This window comes from Neurospora tetraspora, assembly GCF_033439725.1.
Source record: "Neurospora tetraspora strain CBS 560.94 chromosome Unknown B0H65scaffold_5, whole genome shotgun sequence".
NCBI classification, from domain to species: Eukaryota; Fungi; Ascomycota; class Sordariomycetes; order Sordariales; family Sordariaceae; genus Neurospora; species Neurospora tetraspora.
In genome coordinates, this window is record NW_026944387.1 from 447324 (window position 1) to 463854 (window position 16531).

The 16531-nt window shown below is 53.3% G+C and overlaps 7 protein-coding genes and 1 non-coding gene across 8 annotated transcripts; 6 read left to right on the forward strand and 2 right to left on the reverse strand.

Annotated features, from left to right (window-relative positions):
• The first annotated feature begins 501 nt into the window (after positions 1–501).
• B0H65DRAFT_467992 (uncharacterized protein) lies at positions 502–1260 on the forward strand. The gene has a single exon (XM_062826938.1). It carries the CDS (start codon positions 663–665, stop codon positions 1050–1052), a length of 390 nt encoding a protein of 129 aa, XP_062680144.1. The 5' UTR covers positions 502–662; the 3' UTR covers positions 1053–1260.
• On the forward strand, positions 1180–1347 carry B0H65DRAFT_428919 (uncharacterized protein; the record flags this gene model as incomplete). The annotated part of the gene is made up of 1 exon (XM_062824791.1): positions 1180–1347. A coding segment is annotated over one exon (168 nt), but the record flags the coding sequence as incomplete, so codon positions are not given.
• On the reverse strand, positions 1199–5010 carry B0H65DRAFT_575472 (uncharacterized protein; the record flags this gene model as incomplete). The annotated part of the gene is made up of 4 exons (XM_062830620.1): positions 1199–2481; positions 2569–3456; positions 3559–4406; positions 4467–5010. The coding sequence occupies 4 exons, from the start codon at positions 5008–5010 to the stop codon at positions 1672–1674; spliced, it is 3090 nt and encodes a 1029-aa protein (XP_062680146.1). The 3' UTR covers positions 1199–1671.
• Positions 5011–6395: 1385 nt separating this feature from the next.
• B0H65DRAFT_443199 (uncharacterized protein) lies at positions 6396–6922 on the forward strand (the record flags this gene model as incomplete). The annotated part of the gene is made up of 2 exons (XM_062825618.1): positions 6396–6719; positions 6776–6922. 2 exons carry the CDS (start codon positions 6396–6398, stop codon positions 6920–6922), a joined length of 471 nt encoding a protein of 156 aa, XP_062680147.1.
• Positions 6923–7513: 591 nt separating this feature from the next.
• B0H65DRAFT_558658 (heterokaryon incompatibility protein-domain-containing protein) lies at positions 7514–11646 on the forward strand (the record flags this gene model as incomplete). The annotated part of the gene is made up of 4 exons (XM_062830110.1): positions 7514–7996; positions 8054–8623; positions 8679–10058; positions 11599–11646. Exons 1-4 carry the CDS (start codon positions 7583–7585, stop codon positions 11644–11646), a joined length of 2412 nt encoding a protein of 803 aa, XP_062680148.1. The 5' UTR covers positions 7514–7582.
• A 737-nt stretch (positions 11647–12383) lies between these two features.
• Positions 12384–13222, reverse strand: B0H65DRAFT_575476 (uncharacterized protein). The gene is made up of 2 exons (XM_062830621.1): positions 12775–13222; positions 12384–12716 (listed from the first exon to the last, which is right to left on the reverse strand). Exons 1-2 carry the CDS (start codon positions 13079–13081, stop codon positions 12409–12411), a joined length of 615 nt encoding a protein of 204 aa, XP_062680149.1. The 5' UTR covers positions 13082–13222; the 3' UTR covers positions 12384–12408.
• Positions 13223–14923: 1701 nt separating this feature from the next.
• B0H65DRAFT_443201 (uncharacterized protein) lies at positions 14924–15968 on the forward strand (the record flags this gene model as incomplete). Its single annotated transcript, XM_062825619.1, is given in 4 exon segments — positions 14924–15006; positions 15058–15191; positions 15244–15337; positions 15347–15968. Coding segments are annotated over 4 exon segments (933 nt in total).
• Positions 15969–15980: 12 nt separating this feature from the next.
• On the forward strand, positions 15981–16051 carry B0H65DRAFT_t276. The gene has a single exon. It is a non-coding gene; the product is annotated as a tRNA-Phe (tRNA).
• The last annotated feature ends 480 nt before the right edge of the window (positions 16052–16531 follow it).

A 16531-nucleotide genomic window follows, 5' to 3' on the forward strand; every position in this document is an offset into this window, starting at 1 on the left:
TCATGAGTGTGCGAGATGGTCGATCCTTCCGTTCCCGCTGCTTACTGCATCCGCACCTCCATAACGCCGAACGGTCGGGGTTTGGACCACCGACTTACACACGCTTCAATTTTGCATCAAATGGCATCATTGTGAACGGGTAAAGGATCTTGAGTATAAAGACTATTGAATCTAAATCCCCCAGCACGACAACATCAAGCAACTCACCAAATTCACCCTTCCACTGTCCGTCTCCAAGTGTCACACGGACATTCGCCGGCGACATTCATCAGTCAAACTGCCGACCGGAATTACCGACAGAATGCCACACGGACTTTCGCCGGCGACATTCATCAATTAAACCGCCGACCGGAATTACCGACGGGCAATTGGACGAAGGCTGGCATTCAGAAGATCTACTTGTAGGCAGATGAACTAGATAGACTCGCGCCGATGCCTGGCACACAGGGCTCGGTACGTACCAACCTTCTTTGGTATAAGAAGGCCTTAAGGCCCGATCTTCTCATGGAGGTTGAAAGGATCAACAAGGCCTTCGAGACCAAAGTAAATTATCAGCTGAATTGAACGACTTGTTCCAAGCCCAGAAACCTGCCCTTGTCACAGATAATTTACCTCCCTCTCGAACCAATTTTCCAACTCTTCTTACGGCCTCTTTGCCCATCATGACTTCCAACCCCGACACTCCCATGCTCTCGGTCGAACCCACAACGACCTTAGTGCTCTACAACCCAGTAGACTTTGACGTCGTCATGAAAGAAGATGGCGAAGCCCAAATCCCCACGGGCATCGTCAGCGTTGACAACCCACCACCCTGGCTCGTTACGCTTCACCAACAACTCACGACAGCCCACAATCATCTCCGCGAAATCGCCGTGACCGTAGGCCAGGAACAAATCCACGAACTCGCCTCCCTCAAGGAGCAGTATGAGGTGCTGAAGAAAAAACTACACCATCGTCACCAACCTCTTCGAAGCAGGATCCGAGGCCTCGCAAAGCCAGATCACCCGCCTCGAACAGCAGGTCCAACAGGCCAGCTCCCGCTTCGCTTCTGAAGTCTGGACTACCATCGCCAAGTACGGAAAGCAAGACGCTGAGCGCCAAAAGGCTATCGACCACCTTCAAGCAATCGCTACGCGCCACCAGGAGGCCCTGGAAACCCTCAACGAGGGAAAAAAAGACTATAAAGCGATCGTTAAGATGCTTCTCGATACTGGCAAGGTTGGCGCAGGTGCTAAGGATGAGAATGGACAGACAGCGCTGTATCGAGCGGCGATAACTGGGCATGAGGTAGTCGTTCAGCTGCTTTTCGATACTGGCAAGGTTGATGCAGGCGAATTCTTACTCTAGGAAACAAGTGACAGATAAAAAAAGAAATGAAAATGAAAATCAGATATGCTCGCTTGCTTTGCCTCCTCCATAGACCCCAAGGATATTTTTAGGATGAATGCATGCAGAGAGAATGGGAAAACACCATGGACATGAATGAAAAAGACATGCAGTAGTAGGTACAAACAATCGTGCATGTACACTATGTAAAAAGACTTCCTAATATGTCCAAAAAAAAGCTTGCTAATCATGCATGTCCAAAAGTTCTTCTTCTTCTTCTTCCATGTACACCCATTGTGCATTTCATTCTCCATTCAACATTCCTCCCACATGCATATCAAAAATTTACAAAGCAAGAACCAAAGCAGCCATCAACGCGGGCACACCGATCGCAACAACGTTGCGTCCGGCACCAGCAGTGACGGGGACCTCCGAGGGCTCAGAGCCGCCAGTGGCAGGCTCAGTCTGAGCAGGCGGCGCAGGCATGCTGTAGGTTGAGGGAGCGCTAGAAGGAGCAAGCGAGACACCGGTGCCAGCGGGGGCAGTGCCAGCGGGGGCAGTGCCGCTGGGGACGGCAGGGGCGTTGACGACGGGGGGGACGGGGTTGCCGCCGGAGGGGACCTCGGAGGGGAAGGCGGGGACACCGGCACCAGGGGCACCAGGGGCACCGGGAGCGGAAGCGGTGGGCTTGGCGACGGTGACGGTGGTGAAGTGCACGGAGGTGACGGAGGTGGTGGAGGTGGTATCGACCTCAGGAGTACCAGCGCCAGGGGCACCGGAGGAGGGGACGGCGGGGACACCGGCACCACCGGAGGGAACGGCGGGAGCGGAGACGGCGGGGACACCGGCACCACCGGAGGGAACGGCGGGAGCGGAGACGGCAGGAGCACCGGGGGCACCGGGGGCGCCAGCGGAGGGAGCGGCGGGGACCGAGGTGGCGGGAGGGAAGGCCTCGGTGATGGGGCAGACGGTGACGCCGACGGGTACGACAATGGTAGTAACCTGGCCGATCTTGCCGGGGCAGTCAGTCACGGTGGGGGCGCAGCTGGTGATGGTGGAGGTGGTGGTGGTGTAGATGGTCGAGGTGGTGAAGCCAGCGGGGATCGACTCGATGGGGACCGAGGTGATGATGCCCGTGGGAGCGCTGGCGGAGGTCTCGGTGGCGGTGACGGGGCAGACGGTGGTGCCGATGGCGACAACAACGGTGGTGACCTGGCCAATCTTGCCGGGGCAGTCGGTCACCTCAGGAGCGCAGCTGGTGATGGTAGAGGTGGTGGTGGTGTAGATGGTCGAGGTGGTCCACTCCTCAGCGGGGGCGGAAGTGACACCGGCGCCAGGGGCAGAGGAGATACCGCCCTCAGCGGGGACGGAGACGGAGGCAGAGGGAACAACGACGCTGTTGCCATCGGTAGGGCCAGCAGTGACATCGGAGATGATGCTGGAAACAACGCCGCTAGGAACGACACCGCTGGGAATGATGCTCTCGCTAACAATGTTAGAGGGAACAGCAGACTCGGTGGTAGAGACAATAGGAGCCTCAGTGGAAGAAACAACAGCGGACTCAGTAGCGGAACCAACAGGAGCCTCGGTAGTAGTCTCATCATCGCAAGAGTCGTCCTCAGTGGTGGTACTGCTGATGATCTCGGAGCTGCCACTGCCGCTGGGGATAACGACGTCGACGGGGGCAGAGGTGATGATGGAAGGATCAACAGTGGTGGAAGAGCCATCGGAAGGACCCTCGGTGGCGGAGGGGACCTCGGTGCTGAAGCTGACGCTGATCAGGCTGGACTCGGTGACGGAAGCAGACTCGGTGACGGAAGCAGACTCAGTAGCAGAAGCAGACTCAGTAGCAGAAGCAGACTCAGTAGCAGAAGCAGACTCAGTAGCAGAAGCAGTCTCGGAAACGATAGTGGACTCGGTAGCAGAGACGACAGGGGCCTCGGTGGAAGAGACGATCTCGGAAGAGGTGGTAGTCTCATCGTCGCAGCTGTCCTCATCAGTGGAGGTGGGGACCTCAGAGCTGACAGCGCTGCTGGAGATCACAACCGGGGCGGAAGTGATGGTAGAGGAAGCAGACTCGCTGACGATGACGGAGGCAGACTCGGAAACGGTAGCAGAGGAGGTCACAGTCTCGGTCTCCGAAGCAGGGGCAGAGGTGGTAGTCTCGTCCTCGCAGAACTCAGAGGTGCTGACAGCCTCAGAGCTCGAGCTAGCGGCCTCGGTGGATGAGACAGCGGGAGCAGAGGTGATGGTGGAAGAAACGGCCTCGGTGCTGGAAGGAGCCTCGGTGCTGGTGGAAGTCTCAGTGCTGGAAGGAGCCTCGGTGCTAGTGGAGGTGGTAGACTCGACCGACGAGCTGGAGCTGGTGCTAGTAGTGGTGGTGGCAGAGGCACTGGTGCTCGTAAGAGTAACAATACCCTGCTTGACGCACAACTTCTGACCAACCTGGATGGCGCAGGCCGCATCCAAGGCAGGGTTATACCTGATGAGCTCGGTAACAGTGATGCCATAGTTCTGGGCAATCAGATAGCAGAATTCACCGGGAGTGACGGTGTGGTAAGCCGTGCAACCGATGGCAGTGGGAGCCGGGGCAGCGGTGGTAGTAGTCGTGGGGTTGGCGGTACCGTGGCAGGCGGTGTTGATCGCATCAACGAAGGTCTTTCCGTTGGTCACCTCCTGGCCGTAATAGACATCCCAGATCATGGCACCGCCGAAAGAGTCGCGGGTCTTGTAGGTGTTGATCAGAGCGGCAGCCTTGACGGGCTCAACGTAGCCAGAGCCGGCGGCGTCAGAGGAGCCAGGAAGACCGATGAAGAGCTTGGCGTTCTTGCTCTTGCCGGTGGCAATGGCCGCCTCCCAAGCGAGATAGTTGAAGCCAGCCGTCGAGGCAGCCGCGCAGCCAGGGTTGTTGTAGAACTGGATGAAGAGGGCATCGAACTGGGCGTTGGCAATGATGGACTTCATCTTGAAGTTGGCAACATCAAGCGGGCATTCGGGAGCGGCGGTAAGGAGGTACTTGCTGTTGCCGTTGTACAACTCGCGAAGCTTCTTAGCCAAAGCGACATAAGCATTTTGGCCGACTGCAGCAAGTTAGCCCGTGTTCACTTTCAGATTCGACTCTCCAACGCCCAGAAACATACCTGTGTTGAACTTGACTTCAATATCCAAGTCGAAACCATCAACCGAGACGTGGTTACCAGCGTAGTCAAAGGGACGGGGTCCCGTCCACTTGGAATCATAGGGACCAAAGGCTCCCCACAAGAAGCTGGCAAACTCCTGACCCTTGACATCGCTCGAGAGAGAATAGTTCGAGCCCGTGGCCGAAGCACCACCGACGGAGAGCAGAACCTTCTTTCCCTTCTCCTGGCAGTACTGAATATCCGCCGCAATGACGGTACACTTGCTGAGCAGAGGAGACGCCACGTTGGTCTTGGAGTTCGTGTAGTAGGTGGCATCGCAGTGAGAGCCGAAGTTGGTACCGGGGTAGTTCAGGCCGGACTTGTCCTGCTCGGGGGAGTTGTTGACGAAGCCGATAGTAACATAGTCGAAGTTGGCCTGGTCGCAGTGATCCCTGAGCCTAGTGTTTCCAGCCTGTCCCCAGTAAACGTTGACCTTGTGCTCCGAGACGGTAGCAGCCCGGGCGGTAGCGGCCAAGACGGCCGCTGCCACAAGACTTTTGTGCATGATGATATTAAGTGATTAGCTTGTGTGTTTTGAAAAGAATGACTATACCCGTGAAAAGGGATAGATGAGTTGTAATGGCCGGGGCCTTAAAGGGTGTATGTGATGATATGATCTCAAAGAGAGGACGCAAACACAAGGCTTGCACGGCTGGAAAGCACGCCGTTTGGTGATGGGGTTGAACAGGATCAAAAGGGACGTAGGGAGAAAAAAAAGAAGAAGATACAAGAGCCGGATGGGTGGGCAAGCTGACCTTTCATAGTGCTCCCGATCTTGCACCGGTGTTGAGGGCTAGCATCCCGAGTGTCCACGAAGAGTCTAGCTCGCTGGATTCTGGACTTTGTGACGAGATGAGCCAGGCCCCGGTCCGGCCAAGCGCCCAAGCTGGGTCAGCGTTCCGGTAAGCCAGCTTGGCCGGGCGACAACTGTGCAGTTCGACTGTCTTGATGCAAGTGGAAATTAACCACGATCATATTGTTCAAAGTGGGATTCAGAGCCATCTTTCCCATTGGATCACTCCTCGCCAACGCATCATATGGCATGATTTTCTGGGGTCTGGGGACAGAACCGTGCATGTCTTCAGTCAGTGCTCTCAGAGAACCGGGGCGTTTCCAGTTTAGAGACGACTACGGAGAATGAAGATCTGTGATGCGGTACTGTAAGGCAATTTGATGCATAAAAGAATCGATATTCGCTGAACTGCTTGTCCATACCTACATACAAAAAAGCCATAAAAGACGCTTGGGGCATGATGATGTTTTCCTGTGAACAGTCAAGCCAACTCGTGAGGACAGTTGAGGCAAAATGGGTTGAGCCTTGAGGACCGAGGATGTACCCTTGCCTGTGATACCTAATTCCTCCTCTCCTTCTCGTTCTCTCCCGTGTCTCCTCTCTCGCTGCTATCTTTTGGACCGCTTTTTTAGCCAGGTGGGTGTGCTGCCTGGGCTTCTAGCGCTGTGCTCAGAAATTTGCTAAGCGGATGACAGATTCAATAGCTCGATGGAAGAGTCTGAACAACCCTGGCGGCCTTCCCTTTCCGATCAAAAGGTTGCATCGAACGGTAGGCTCAAGGTAGGATACCCCTGCCAAGACTGCAGTTGGTGATTTTGGGTGCCATCGAACCCCAGTCTGCGTGCTGGTCTAGCCTTCTCGGGCCTTTGGATTCAGGAACAAGTTGCTTCCAGGCCAGTCATTGGTCCAAACACGCTCTCAACGCTCCTTCATGACCTTCCGCGGGCTTGATAGCCTGATGCTGGCGCCGGCGTCGGTATTCATGCTTACCGCACATCGTGTGTTTGTGGGAACGAAGGCTTGCTGGCTGGCTGGCACCTGGTTGCCGTTGGGATCGGTCTGCCGCAAACTGGCTCGCCAGGCTCTCCTTAGCGGACATGGATGCGGACAAAAAGTCTCCCATTCCTGCAACTGCCCCTTCCACTGTTACGGTTACACCTGAAGCGCCAGCCCAGCAATCCCAGATTGTCACAGAGACTACGGGCACGGGAGCCATAGGCCTCACCATCACCACGGTCACGGGCATCGCGGGCACATCCACGCGCACCATAACCGGACCGGACGGAACCGTCCTCGTCCCACCTCCCATCCCCGCCCACCACGGCTGTGAACTCTCCCTGCAAATGGCCAAAGCGATGGAAGATTCTACGATCGAGCATTATTGCGACTACATGAAGGCCAAGAATCTGCTTAGAGACAAGGTCAGCAAACGAACAGCAAAAAGTTAGATGAGGAACTGGAAACTTACTATCACTAGATCGTGGCAAAGGTCCTCGAGAACACTCAGGAGAAGCTCATAGAATTGTTGCAAAATGAACTTGATCGGATGAGCAGCGAGGAGGAGGAGGATGATCTCGACCTTGACTCCGATATGGAGGAAGGTGACCGGACCTTGGAGGGTTAAGATCAAAGGAGGATTAGAAACCATAACGCCGCATAACGAACGATATTCGGTATCACGGCACTAGCGGATGGGTCCCGGCACGGCGGGACGTGCACGTGATGTCGTGCCGCGTGCACCGGCCATTTGGGCCCTGGGTTGAAACCCTGGGCGCCAGGCGCGCCTTTGCACGTTTCCCTCTTTTTCTTCTTTATCTTGTGATTCTACTATAGACATGGAATCAACGTGTTCAGCTTTGTCTCTCGTGACCACGTCGCTCGTAACATTCGGGAAAAGGTGAAAAGCTGAGCCCTACCCGCGCCACGGCCCCATAAGTGGTGCAAGCTACCAGGCCGCTACTGGTACACTATTGCCAACCCTGTAGACCCCGTGACAGAAAGCCACGGCCCTCGCCCAAGTCGAGTTTATTGATTGGCGCCCTGAAGCCTCTAAGTCTAGAATGCCCCGCCTCTAAAAAGAAATGTCCTTTGGGCCATTGGCGTGTAGTGGGGAGGGAGCCGCCAGCCATCCTACGCCTGACAAGGTGATAATACAGAAAGCCCCATGCTCCATCATCGCCCCAAGAAAACATAGTGTTCTAGTTTCTTTTCCTTTTTTTGTCCTAGATGGCAGGAGAGAGGAATTCTCGGCACTTTCATAAACTCGATTTATTAATCATCAACCATGGCATCCTCACCGCAGTCAAGACGTTCCTTCCTCAAAGTTACGATGCCTCGACGATTGCGCTCATGGTTCCAGACGCCTTTCAAGCGACACGGAAATGCGGAGGATAGGAAAGGTTCTAAGAACCAAGAGCAGTCTCGCCTTGCACCTCTGCTCGGGTTGTCGACGTTTACACAGCACATCTCCGCCACTACCTCTACGTCCTCCTTTCCCCTCCCGACTTCCCTCCCCCTCCCGGCCGCTCCAGCTACCGGTTCCATCGACGTAGAGACGTCCGCCTCACAGCTCCCACTCGCTCCGGCTACTGGTTCCATTAATATAGAGACGTCCACCCTACGGCCCCCAGCCACTCCAGCTACTGGTTCCGCCGATACAGAGATGTCCGCCGGCGTGGATAATACGAAGCAGGTGGAAGTAGGCTCACTTCTTTTCCCCCTACAACATTTTAGAATAACGCTAACACCTATAAAGAATCTATATTCCAAACTTCCTGAATCACCTAGCCATATTCGCTTGCTTCAACTATTGCCGTCTAAAAACGAGGACGCCACAATACACTGTCGGCTCTTCTGCACCCCATTGGACTCAAAAGGCACCGCATTGGACTCAAAAGGCACTCGTCCGTACGAGGCCTTATCCTACGTGTGGGGCTCCGAGGACAACCTTTGTTCCATCTTTATAAACGGGTGCGCCTTCGCCGTCAGGGAAAACCTTTACGCAGCGCTATTACATCTTCGAGATCACTCCATTGAACGAATTATATGGATAGATGCCATTTGTATCAACCAAAAAGACCTAGAAGAAAGAGGACACCAAGTTCAATCTATGGCGAAGATTTACGCTAAAGCAAGTCGCGTAATTGTTTGGCTTGGAAAGGAGGCAGCCGGTAGCGACCAAGCGCTCGAAGAAATACGCATCGCAGCCGAGCGCGACCAAGCGCTCGAAGGAATACGCATCGCAGCCGAGCTGCCTACAAAACGATTAGACAATAAAGCGGGAATCCTTACACTGCTTCAACAACCGTGGTTTCAGCGCATCTGGGTAAGGGAACCGATGTCAAAGTATTATGACTAAGGAAACTGACAGATTAATGCAGGTGCTTCAGGAAGTTGCCGCGGCTCGCCATATCCTGATCAAGTGTGGTTCTGCTGAGGTTGACGGATTTGCATTCTGTTCAGGCCTGAAAGTATTGAACCTGTCCAATGAACTCCCCGCAGACCTGTGGGCTCGAATCCTTTCGGTAACCTACCTTATAAGGGGCGCAATCTTCCGGTCCAAATACGCGACCAGTCAGTCAGACAACTTTTCTCTTGACATACGCCCTCTGGGTGAACTGATAGAGATGTACCACACCCGTGGAGCTACGGATCATCGTGATAAAGTATATGCCTTACTCGGTATGAGCTCTGATAATCCAACCGCAGCAGGATTATTCGCCGACTACGATATTTCGTGGAAACAACTCTTCAACAAACTCATCCACTTCGTCTTATCAGAATTGGTCTCTGTAAACGGCCTTTCGGACGATAAGGAGATTGCCATCATTGAGGGCAAGGGCTGCATTCTTGGCGAAGTGTCCTCGGTCACGAGAAATACTATTTGGGAAGACAGACAAAATGTGGCCATTACTTGGAGTAATGCCCCCAGCTCTATTTGCGTGAAGGAAGCATGGGGTTCTTCCTGGACTCTCCCGACCACGGTAAAATCCGTCCAAAAAGGAGATGTCGTCTGCCTTCTTCAAGGAGCGTCGAGACCTACGATCCTCAGGCCATATAACGATTACTGGGCGGTTATCATGATTGCAATTTCCCCAGCAGGCGATCTACAAGCTACGACCGGAGATATCAAACAATCGATAACAGTCTTTCCACATAATTTTCTACTTGTCTGGGATTGGGATCTTGATCCAAACAAGCAGCAAGATAAAAACAACCACGACTACTTTGCAAGCATTCCAGAGCATTCAAAGACAGGGTTGGAAGGTTGTCGAAATGCGGCGACTAGGATACGGAATGTCAGATTGGTATTACAAGAGGTGAAACAGTATGGAGTTGCAGTGAAGAATCTTCGGGAAGAAACGGCGGTTCTTGAGAGGGCATTGAGGAGCATGAGCAACCTAAAAAAGACTTGCTTAGGCCCCGAGGATTCAGAAAAGGAAGATGCAAAGGAAACAATGGTAAATCAACTTATTAAGGACAAGGGCCAATGGACGCTTCTATGCTTGGCGGCAGAAAACGGGCATGAGACGGTCGTAAAATTGCTTCTCAACACTGGCAAGGTCAACTTGCATAGGGAGGAGCTACGGACGGCGCTGTGGCTTGCGGAGCAAAAAGACTATAAAGCGATCGTTAAGATGCTTCTCGATACTGCCAAGGTTGACGCAGGTGCTAAGGATGAAAATGAACAGACAGCGCTACATCGAGCGGCGATAACTGAGCATGAAGTAGTCGTTCAGCTACTTCTCGATACCGGCAAGGTTAACGCAAGTACTCAGGACCGGGATAAACGGACAACGCTACATATGGCGGCAGCGAAGGGGCGTGAGGCGGTTGTTAAGCTACTTCTCGATACTGGCAAGGTTGACGCAGATGCTCAGGACCGGTATGAATGGACAGCGCTACATATGGCGGCAGAGAAGGGACATGAAGCGGTTGTTAAGCTACTTCTCAATACTGGCAAGGTTGATGCAGATCCTAAGGGCCAGGATGGATGGACAGCGCTGCATATGGCGGCAGCACATGGGCGTGAGGCGGTTGTTAAGCTGCTTCTCAATACTGGCAAGGTTGACGCAGATGCTCAGGACCAGTATGGATGGACAGCGCTGCATAGGGCGGCAGAGAATGGGCATGAGGCGGTTGTTAAGCTACTTCTTGATACTGGCAAGGTTGACGCAGATCCTAAGAATAAGGATGAACGGACAGCGCTGCATTCGGCGGCAGCAAAGGGGCGTGAGGCGGTTGTTAAGCTGCTTCTCGATACTGGCAAGGTTGATGCAGATCCTAAGGATACGGATGGACGGACAGCGCTGCATATGGCGGCAGAGAATGGGCATGAGGCGGTTGTTAAGCTGCTTCTCGATACTGGCAAGGTTGACGCAGATCCTAAAGATAGGGCTAAACGGACAGCGCTGCATATGGCGGCGAAGAATGGGCACGAGGCGGTTATTAAGCTACTTCTCGATACTGGCAAGGTTGACGCAGATCCTGAGGATACGGATAGATGGACAGCGCTACATATGGCGGCAACGAATGGGCATAAGGCGGTTGTTAAGCTGCTTCTCGATAGTGGCAAGGTTGACGCAGATCCTAAGGATAGGGCTGAACAGACAGCGCTACATATGGCAGCGAAGAATGGGCACGAGGCGGTTGTTAAGCTACTTCTCGATACTGGCAAGGTTGACGCAGATGCTAAGAATAGGGCTGGACAGATAGCGCTGTATATGGCAGCGGAGAATGGGCATGAGGCGGTTGTTAAGCTGCTTCTCAATACTGGCAAGGTTGACGCAGATCCTAAGGATAGGGTTAGACGGACAGCGCTGTATATGGCGGCGAAGAATGGGCATGAGGCGGTTGTTAAACTGCTTCTCGATACTGGCAAGGTTGATGCAGATGCCCAGGACCGGGATGGACAGACAGCGCTATATATGGCGGCAGAAAATGGGCATGAGGCGGTTGTTAAGCTACTTCTCGATAGTGGCAAGGTTGACGCAGGTTCTAAGGATAAGGATGGACGGACAGCGCTGCATATGGCGGCAGAGAATGGGCACGAGGCGGTTGTTAAGCTACTTCTCGATACTGGCAAGGTTGACGCAGATGCTCAGGACCAGTATGGATGGACAGCGCTACATATGGCGGCAGGGAAGGGACATGAAGCGGTTGTTAAGCTACTTCTCAATACTGGCAAGGTTGACGCAGATCCTAAGCACCTGCATGGATGGACAGCGCTGTATATGGCGGCGAAGAATGGGCATGAGGCGGTTGTTAAACTGCTTCTCGATACTGGCAAGGTTGATGCAGATCCTAAGGATAAGGATGGAGATACAGCGCTGCATATGGCGGCAGTGAATGGGCATGAGGCGGTTGTTAAGCTGCTTCTCGATACTGGCAAGGTTGACGCAGATGCTAAGAATAGGAATGGATGGACAGCGCTGCATTGGGCGGCATATAATGGGCATGAGGCGGTTGTTAAGCTGCTTCTCGATACTGGCAAGGTTGATACAGGTTCTAAGGATACGAATGGATGGACAGCGTTGTATAAGGCGGCAGAGAATGGGCACGAGGCGGTTGTTAAGCTGCTTCTCGATACTGGCAAGGTTGACGCAGGTTCTAAGGATAAGGATGGACGGACAGCGCTATATAGGGCGGCAGAGAAGGGGCATCAGGCGGTTGTTAAGCTACTTCTCGATACTGGCAAGGTTGACGCAGATCCTAAGCACTGGTATGGATGGACAGCTTTGTATATGGCGGCGAACAATGGGCACGAGGCGGTTGTTAAGCTGCTTCTCGATACTGGCAAGGTTGACGCAGGTTCTAAGGATAAGGATGGACGGACAGCGCTGCATATAGCGGCAACGAATGGGCATAAAGCGGTTGTTAAGCTACTCAGGCCTGCATCCTAAGAGGCAGGCTTGGAGGACAACTCCACCTCCAGTCAGCTTTTCACAATCTTTCCTCCTGCAAGAATTGATCTTGATTTACTCCCCAATCTTTATTATTTACTCCCTATTCCTTCCTATCCTATTTTGAGTCCCCCTGGTCATCTTACATCTCAACAGCAACACTGGAGGGACCGCAATGGCAATATCACGCAGAATGTATTCGTAGCAGTCAAAAGTGTTCCACAGAGTCGGCATTCTTGAGTCGACAAACATCAAACTTGGAGTGGAGTACTGAGTCGTCAACTTGCATCGCTATCCTCATAAGACTAGTGATGGTATCCCCAATACACCCACATAGTTCGTTCGATTCGGTGACGGTTTCCGAGTCTGCGGTTTCCAGCTCATTCTTTTTGATGTAGTCTGCAAATTCACTGTCTGAATCTTCGGAAGAGCTTATATCCATATCATCTGGTGGTGTGTTTATGGAACTCTTGACCCATCTTCGCTGTTGCTGGGTGCCATTCAAAATCTGCATCACTGTGATGGTCAGCTGGGAATCGTCACACGTGAGTTTCTGGGGTCATTGAATACGAACAGTCTCCGAGGAATCTGTGAAGCTCGTCTAGTAGCCTCATGACCTCGCTGTACAGATCATCGCGCTGTGTTCTGGGTCCATCAAGACGGGGTCCAAGCAACCCGTTCAAGTCCGTCTTGTACAATTCCCTTATGGAAACGGTCCAAATCTCGAACCGGTAAAGTGAGTGTTTGACGGATTCGATGAGCGCTCCAAGCTCTGTATCCGTTTCTGTGCCAACCACCATTTTCAGGCAGTCGTGGAGGAGGGTTTTGCATGCTTTAGCTCTCTGGCCAGTCCAGCCAGGAATTCCGATGTCGTGAGCCATTTCTCGGTGAAGGTAGCTTTTGGCTTAAAGGACGTCGCCAATCCAACGAGAGAGAAGAGAATGTTTTGCGCCTTTCTGAGGCAGTGAAATAAGCTTTTGATAGCCGCCGTTGTCTGGCTTTGGCGAGCATTGGCAGTAAAAATGAGGAGGAGTAGTCGGGACCAACGCCGAATGACTTTGCGAGGCTGTCAGTCTCTCGTGACTCTCAACAAGCAATCCGTCACCCTTCGGTGTAACACACTCTCAGCTGAGTCGAGAGATAAGACCAGAGGCAGGTTACGGGAACAAGGGTGGTGAAGGGTGAGGGTAGTGACCAATTGAACTTCTTAGAAAGCGCCATCTTGGAAGTTGCACCTGCGTTGGAGTGGTTGGCGACGAGATCTTATTACGGCAGCGACGTTCCAGCCTGCTTAATGTGCATGCACGCAGGCCGTTCCCTCAGTGAGGGGGTAGGTCCTCCCCTCAGACGAAACCAGACGTGGAGGCAAGACTCCCCCAGCCGAGTTTTCTTTCCTCCAAGTTCAATTGTCCCCTCGGTCATTCGTTCATTCAGTCAACTGCGCTCTGGGCCTCTCTTTCCATAATGTCCGGTATCGAAGTTGCCGGACTTATAATCGGCATCATTCCGCTTTTGGTTACGACAATTGATCAGTGCCAGCAAGGCTATGAGTTTCTAGACGAATGGATTCACTTCCGGCGCGAGTTTTCCGAATTTTCCGAAACCGTCAGATGCCAGCGCTTACTTCTAAAGCAGCTGATCCGGAGGACTTTAGTATCGGTGACTGAGCCTGAGGAGACCTCAGTTAGGATGCTAGGGAACCCTGGCTGTGACGACTGGAGAGATCCAGCTATCACTGAGAAGCTCAATAATAAGCTCCCCGGCGATGAAGAGTATGAGACATATTGTAAACTACTGTAGTCTATCCATAGGAAGCTTGAAAAGGTGACTCGTAACTGGCGTATGCTTGATGATCAAAGTTGTAGCCTGTGCATCAACTGCTCCATATTTCTAGTCTGCCCTAAACTTTGTTTCCTTCTTCCTTTCTACAATTAAAATAACAAAATCAACCACCCTTTCTATCACCTTTCTAATCTCTACAGCTTGCCGATGACCTCATCGTAAGCTGCTATGATAGGCTCGTAGAGATGGTCTTCGTCTCCTGGGGGGGGGGGGGGGGGGGGGGGGGTGGTTCCCAGAAACCTCCATGGCCGTGGCCCCCTTCTCCAGGGTTCACTCGTCCTCCGTGGCCTGTCCCAATGTCCGTCCTTGCCGGCTGGCCTCTGTGTCCTGTCCCGAGGTCCGTGCCCGTTTCCGTGTCAGTCGTCCCGTTGCCGGCCGCCCGGGTGCCGTGCCGGAGTGCCCTCGCTGTGTTATCTCTCCCTCCTTGACCGGTCAGTGGCGCCCCACTACGACTTTTCTTCTGGAATTCGGTATAAGTAGTCTCGAGCTCCTTATTATGCCGGTTTGTCGTCTTATTGGTTCATTCTATCTTATCCTGGCGGTGTTATTGGTTCGAAGCGGTCAGACGGCCCTCAAGGTGCTTGTCGTCCCAAGTGCCAACCCCGCTTCGCCTTGTTTGCTCGTTCGAGAGTGTTCTTTTGTAGTCGAGATCGGTTTACTAGTAGTTGCGTAATCGCTTCTTTGGCTACCTGGCGACTGCGAATAACGTAAGTGCTATTGTAAGTCTGTGCTTCAGAATCTGTAGATGATCCTCCGCGTTAGTAATAAGAACCCTTCCCTCCCCCCTCCTCTTCCTCCCCTTCTCTCTCTTTTCATCGCCGCAGATAAACTTTTGCCCCGCGCCCTATCTGTCCAGTTCCTGTCCCAGTTCCTGTCCCAGTATGGCCCTCGCCCTCACTCCCGTCGAGCGCCTCACGCATGCGCGCTGCCGCGCCGCGGGCATTCCCTCCGACAGCCCGGAGTCGTAAGTCATCCTTATGGTTATGCCCGTTCGTACCGCTAATTTGTTCCGTAGTGCTGCTCGCCTGCCGCCCTGCGCGACTTGCACTCTCAGTTTCGCGCGGGCTGCCTCCGACTTGGGCGGCCCCGATGTGGCCGAAGACACTATCCTCCGGGAGATTGCGAGCGACTTTTCCTGTTTCGTGAAGCGTGAGTATACCCTAATTCAGTTTTCTTTCACTTACTAACATCCGTTTCCTAGGCGATGCTTTCCGTGCTACCGCCTCCTGCGAGCAAACCCGCAAGGCTCGTATCTGCGATCTGCCCCCTGACCTGGCACCCTTCGGAACCCGGCTGTAGGACAGCTTTGCGTCCTGGGAGTTAGCCGAGTTTGATGACTGCGACGCAGAGGAGACGGCCACCCAGAAGCAGGCTCTCATTACTGCCGCTGCCGACCTTTGGGAGGCGTATTCCGAATACCACATTAAGCACAATGATCTTTCGGACAATCCCACGCCCAAGGCTGTCCTGACTTGGACTACCGGCAAGCTCACCACTGAGGGTTGGCGCGTCCCTGCGCACCTTGCTCGCTTGCACAAGGCGGCCTTGATGCCCTCCCTCGGCCTCGCTGCTGACGATGCTCCCGGTACTCCCGACGCCCCTGATGCCCCCGCCCCGGTTTCTGGCGTTGCCGACATTAATACCCTCATTTTCCGCAACCTCCTCGCTACTCGCCTTGCTGGCATCGAGAACAAGATTGGCGAGATGAATACTACCATCACCTCCTCTTCCCAGGATCAAGCGGCGTTCTTCACGAACATGGTTGCGTCTGTTCGGGACTTAACCTTAGATGTTAAGAAAGAGATGTCTGAGATGGCCGCTGCCCTCCGTGTCCTGCAGGGCAAAGTAGAGGCGCTTTGCGAGGCTCAGGCGGAGGCTACTGATACGTCTATGGCGGAGGCTGCTGATTCTACCGGTGAGAAGTGACCTAAGTTTGCGTTTCGATAGGCGCTATGGTAGCGCGCAGGGGTGAAGCCTCTGAGGAGCGGGTTCGATTCCCGTATCGAAGATAAGCGACTTGGGTTTTTGGTAATGATTAGTAGAGTATTATACCTAGGCAAGTCTCTGGCTGGCCCGGGCTCGTATTTGCCTCTTCTGTGAGCTGTGGTTGGGAAAGGCGAATGATTTGGGTTTCAATTAGAAATTAATAGTGGTGGGAATGGGGATACTGCCCTACGATAGCTAGTCTCGTCAATATCACGCCTCCAACTTTCTCGCTTTTATTCCTGCAATGCGCTCTCTGTTCGATCTGGATAGAGGTAACGTACAACTCCGTGCCTAGTGCCAGCTATCATCTTCTCTACTTTTAATTAAAAACAAACCAAAGATACAGTGGGAACAAGAAGAATGTGCAAACGTCGGCGCACAAGTGAACCCCCGTCTCCCTCAACCACCGACAAGCGCATTCTCACTGCCTTAGCTCAACTAGCCAAGAGCTACGCCGATTAGCAAAGTCGCCTCAAACACCTTGAAAAGATGATGGCCGACTC

Excerpts from the sequence above, each read along its gene's own strand:
- B0H65DRAFT_575476 (XM_062830621.1), bottom strand. The coding sequence starts at position 13,081 with ATGGCTCACGACATCGGAATTCCTGGCTGGACTGGCCAGAGAGCTAAA. Across the intron at positions 12,717-12,774 it reads TCACAGATTCCTCGGAGACT|TGATGCAGATTTTGAATGGC; the intron begins GTTCGTATTCAA and ends TGACCATCACAG.
- B0H65DRAFT_467992 (XM_062826938.1), top strand. The coding sequence starts at position 663 with ATGACTTCCAACCCCGACACTCCCATGCTCTCGGTCGAACCCACAACG.